The sequence below is a fragment of the Cariama cristata genome, unplaced genomic scaffold (genome assembly GCF_000690535.1).
Source record: "Cariama cristata isolate BGI_N322 unplaced genomic scaffold, ASM69053v1 scaffold15197, whole genome shotgun sequence".
NCBI lineage: Eukaryota > Metazoa > Chordata > Aves > Cariamiformes > Cariamidae > Cariama > Cariama cristata.
The window spans coordinates 20,582-23,228 of record NW_009625106.1 but is presented as its reverse complement, the minus strand read 5'-3'; the positions used below and the strand labels follow the sequence as shown (position 1 = coordinate 23,228).

At 60.1% G+C, this 2,647-nt stretch overlaps 1 protein-coding gene across 1 annotated transcript in view; it reads left to right on the top strand.

Moving 5' to 3' along the window:
• Window positions 1–2,647, top strand: part of ADAMTS7 (ADAM metallopeptidase with thrombospondin type 1 motif, 7) — a gene marked incomplete at its 5' end in the record, with an annotated part of 42,750 nt that overhangs the window by 25,959 nt on the left and 14,144 nt on the right. Inside the window, 2 exons of the mRNA XM_009703480.1 lie at window positions 1,416–1,614; window positions 2,028–2,169. Coding sequence (XP_009701782.1) covers window positions 1,416–1,614; window positions 2,028–2,169 — 341 coding nt within the window. The remainder of the gene's footprint in view (window positions 1–1,415; window positions 1,615–2,027; window positions 2,170–2,647) is intronic.

Genomic DNA, 2,647 nt, shown 5'->3' with positions numbered 1-2,647 from the left:
CTGGGAACAGCCACCGGGACAGTCAGGAGTGAGGGATCTGCCAGTTAATGCAAAGCTGTCGGGAGCCAACATCCTCATGCCCAGGAGGCCAGGCTTTTCCCTGGAGAAGCTGGTGAGGGTGATCCCATGGGCGATGGCACAGCCGGCACCAGGCTGAAGTTCCTGGCGGTGCAGAGGTGGTGACCACCGCGGAGGTACATCCCACGGAGCCCCAGGACCCCCTCGGCCCCGGCAATCGCGGCTCAGCCCGGTGCGCTCTTCCCAAGCATCAGCCCCCGTGCAGAAGCTCGCCCCGGAGCCCAGCCACACCGCGCAGCCAAAGTCTTTGCCTTTTGCTTTTCTTCCAGCAGAGGCTCAGGGTGAAACGTGAGCAGGATCCTGGGCTCGTCTGCCAGCAAGTGCTGCTCTTAATGGGAACGCTGGTGTGTTCAGCGCCCGCAAATCATTTTCTGGCATTCGTAACCTAATTAAAACCTTTTGACAAAAATGTTGCGATATTCATGAAGAGGTTTTGGAAAGATGCCCTCACTCCCACCAAAGCTCCAAGAACAACAAAGCTTTGGTAATAGTGAGGGTGCTTAGGCTAAGAAAAACAAGGTTAAACTCCCAGCCTTTGCCGAGCACTGGTGCGGGCGGTGCTTTGGGCAGGATTTGTGTCAACCGCAGGAGCAGCCTCATGCATGTTGGGAGCAGCGGGAACCCATTTCACTTGGGGAGCAATTAAGGAAATTCCTTCAGGCGCCATCGCTGCTGTTTGCTGCCAGCGGCTTCCTCCTGTTTGCCGCAGCCCGTTCCTCCACCGCACGAGAGCCTTTGCCGAGCACTGGTGCGGGCGGTGCTTTGGGCAGGATTTGTGTCAACCGCAGGAGCAGCCTCATGCATGTTGGGAGCAGCGGGAACCCATTTCACTTGGGGAGCAATTAAGGAAATTCCTTCAGGCGCCATCGCTGCTGTTTGCTGCCAGCGGCTTCCTCCTGTTTGCCGCAGCCCGTTCCTCCACCGCACGAGTGGGGTGTCACACCGGGGCGGGTGCACCCCCAGCCGCAGGGCACAGGGCACGGCAGGGCGCCGCCCCCCCCCCGGCCGGGCCGCCCCCCCGGGGTTTTTTTTTTCAAACAGGAGCTGCCAGGTAGCCGGCACCTCGAGCCAAGATGTGCTGCGGTGTTTCCTCAAGGCGCTTGCTGGAGCACGATGCTCCCTGCGACACGCGGAGATGAGGAGATTTGAGTCCTCCTCTGCGGGGCTGGAGGTTTGAGTCCTCCTCTGCGTCCCCTTCCCTTCCTTCTGCCACCATCCCAAAGGACAGGTCACTGTGACTGATGTTCGCCTGCATGTCTGTCCGTCTGGTCCAGCACACAGGGCTGGGAGCAGTTGGAGCCTCCCTCCGGCTGTAACATCCCTCTCTGGGAGCTCAGGAGGAGTGATGGAGAGGGGCAGATGTTGCTCAACGTGCTCCCAACCAGTGGGAGGGTCCCTCCTGCCCCACGGGCTGCAGACCCCGGGCTGGGGCCAGTGGTGGCACCTGCAAAACCCCCTGCCCCAGCTCTGACTGCGGGGAAGGGGATAGGGAAGGGGCCGTCTGGCCGTCCTGGGCCCTTCACCGTGCTGAACCTTGTGAGTAGGTCCTTGGAAGGGGCTGCCTACAGCAGTGGGACTGGACGGGATTAACAGGGACATCCTTCCAGGCTCTTCATCAAGGGAGACATAAAAGTTCTGGTGGTTCCCAGCGTTCTCACTGTTACCTTTTTTTCTTTTTACCTGACATGTCCACAAGCCCAATGCTCTGAGCAGGGGCAGCTTTTCTGCTCCTACACTGCTGCAGCCATTTGCTAACCCTGTTTCTGAAATGGTTGTGAGCTGTTGCTGGGGTACAGGTAAAGCAGCCCTGGTGCAGAGCTGGACAGAGAATCGCATCCTTATGGCTGTACTGGGCAGGTGGTGATCTTCCGAGAAGCCCCTGGGGTGTAATGGCCAGTCCTGACTGCTCTCCACTAGCCCCCTCCCTGACCGCCCTTGTCTCCCCGCAGCTGCTGTTTCAGGAGACCAACCCCGGGGTGCGGTACCAGTACACCATCCAGCGCCCGGCGGACAGCGAGAACGAGATCGAGCAGACCGAGTTCCTCTGGCGCTTTGGCTCCTGGACCACGTGCACCGCCACGTGTGGCACTGGTGAGTCCGGCTGCCGCGGCACCCCAGGGCTCGGCTGCCCACGGTGGAAAAGCGGAGCAGGCAGAGCATCCCCATACCATGGGAATGCCTTAGAAATTCCTGGGTCTTTGGTTTCAGGAGGAAAAAAAAAAAAAGGTGACATCTGCTGAGGTCACCACTCTCGGGTGACCCCGCTGCGCTCGCCCGCCAGACCCCACGCTTTATCAGCACTTTGCTTCTTGCTCGGTGTCCTGTTACCGTGCCAGGTGTTACTTGGCGTCAGGGTGATGGAGACAAAAGGGCTTTAGAGAAGTGCAGGGAGTGTGGAAGGGCCAGTCTCCCGCGTGGCTGGGCCTCTCCAGGGGGGATCCTTTCCAGGGTTTTATGGAGAGCACATGGAAGGATGCCCGGTGTAGGCAGAGCACGGGGGTCCCACGCTGCCCCGTAGTGTCAGACACTTGCTTAGCCCCCTCCCACCCCCCCGTGCTGCCCGCCTCGC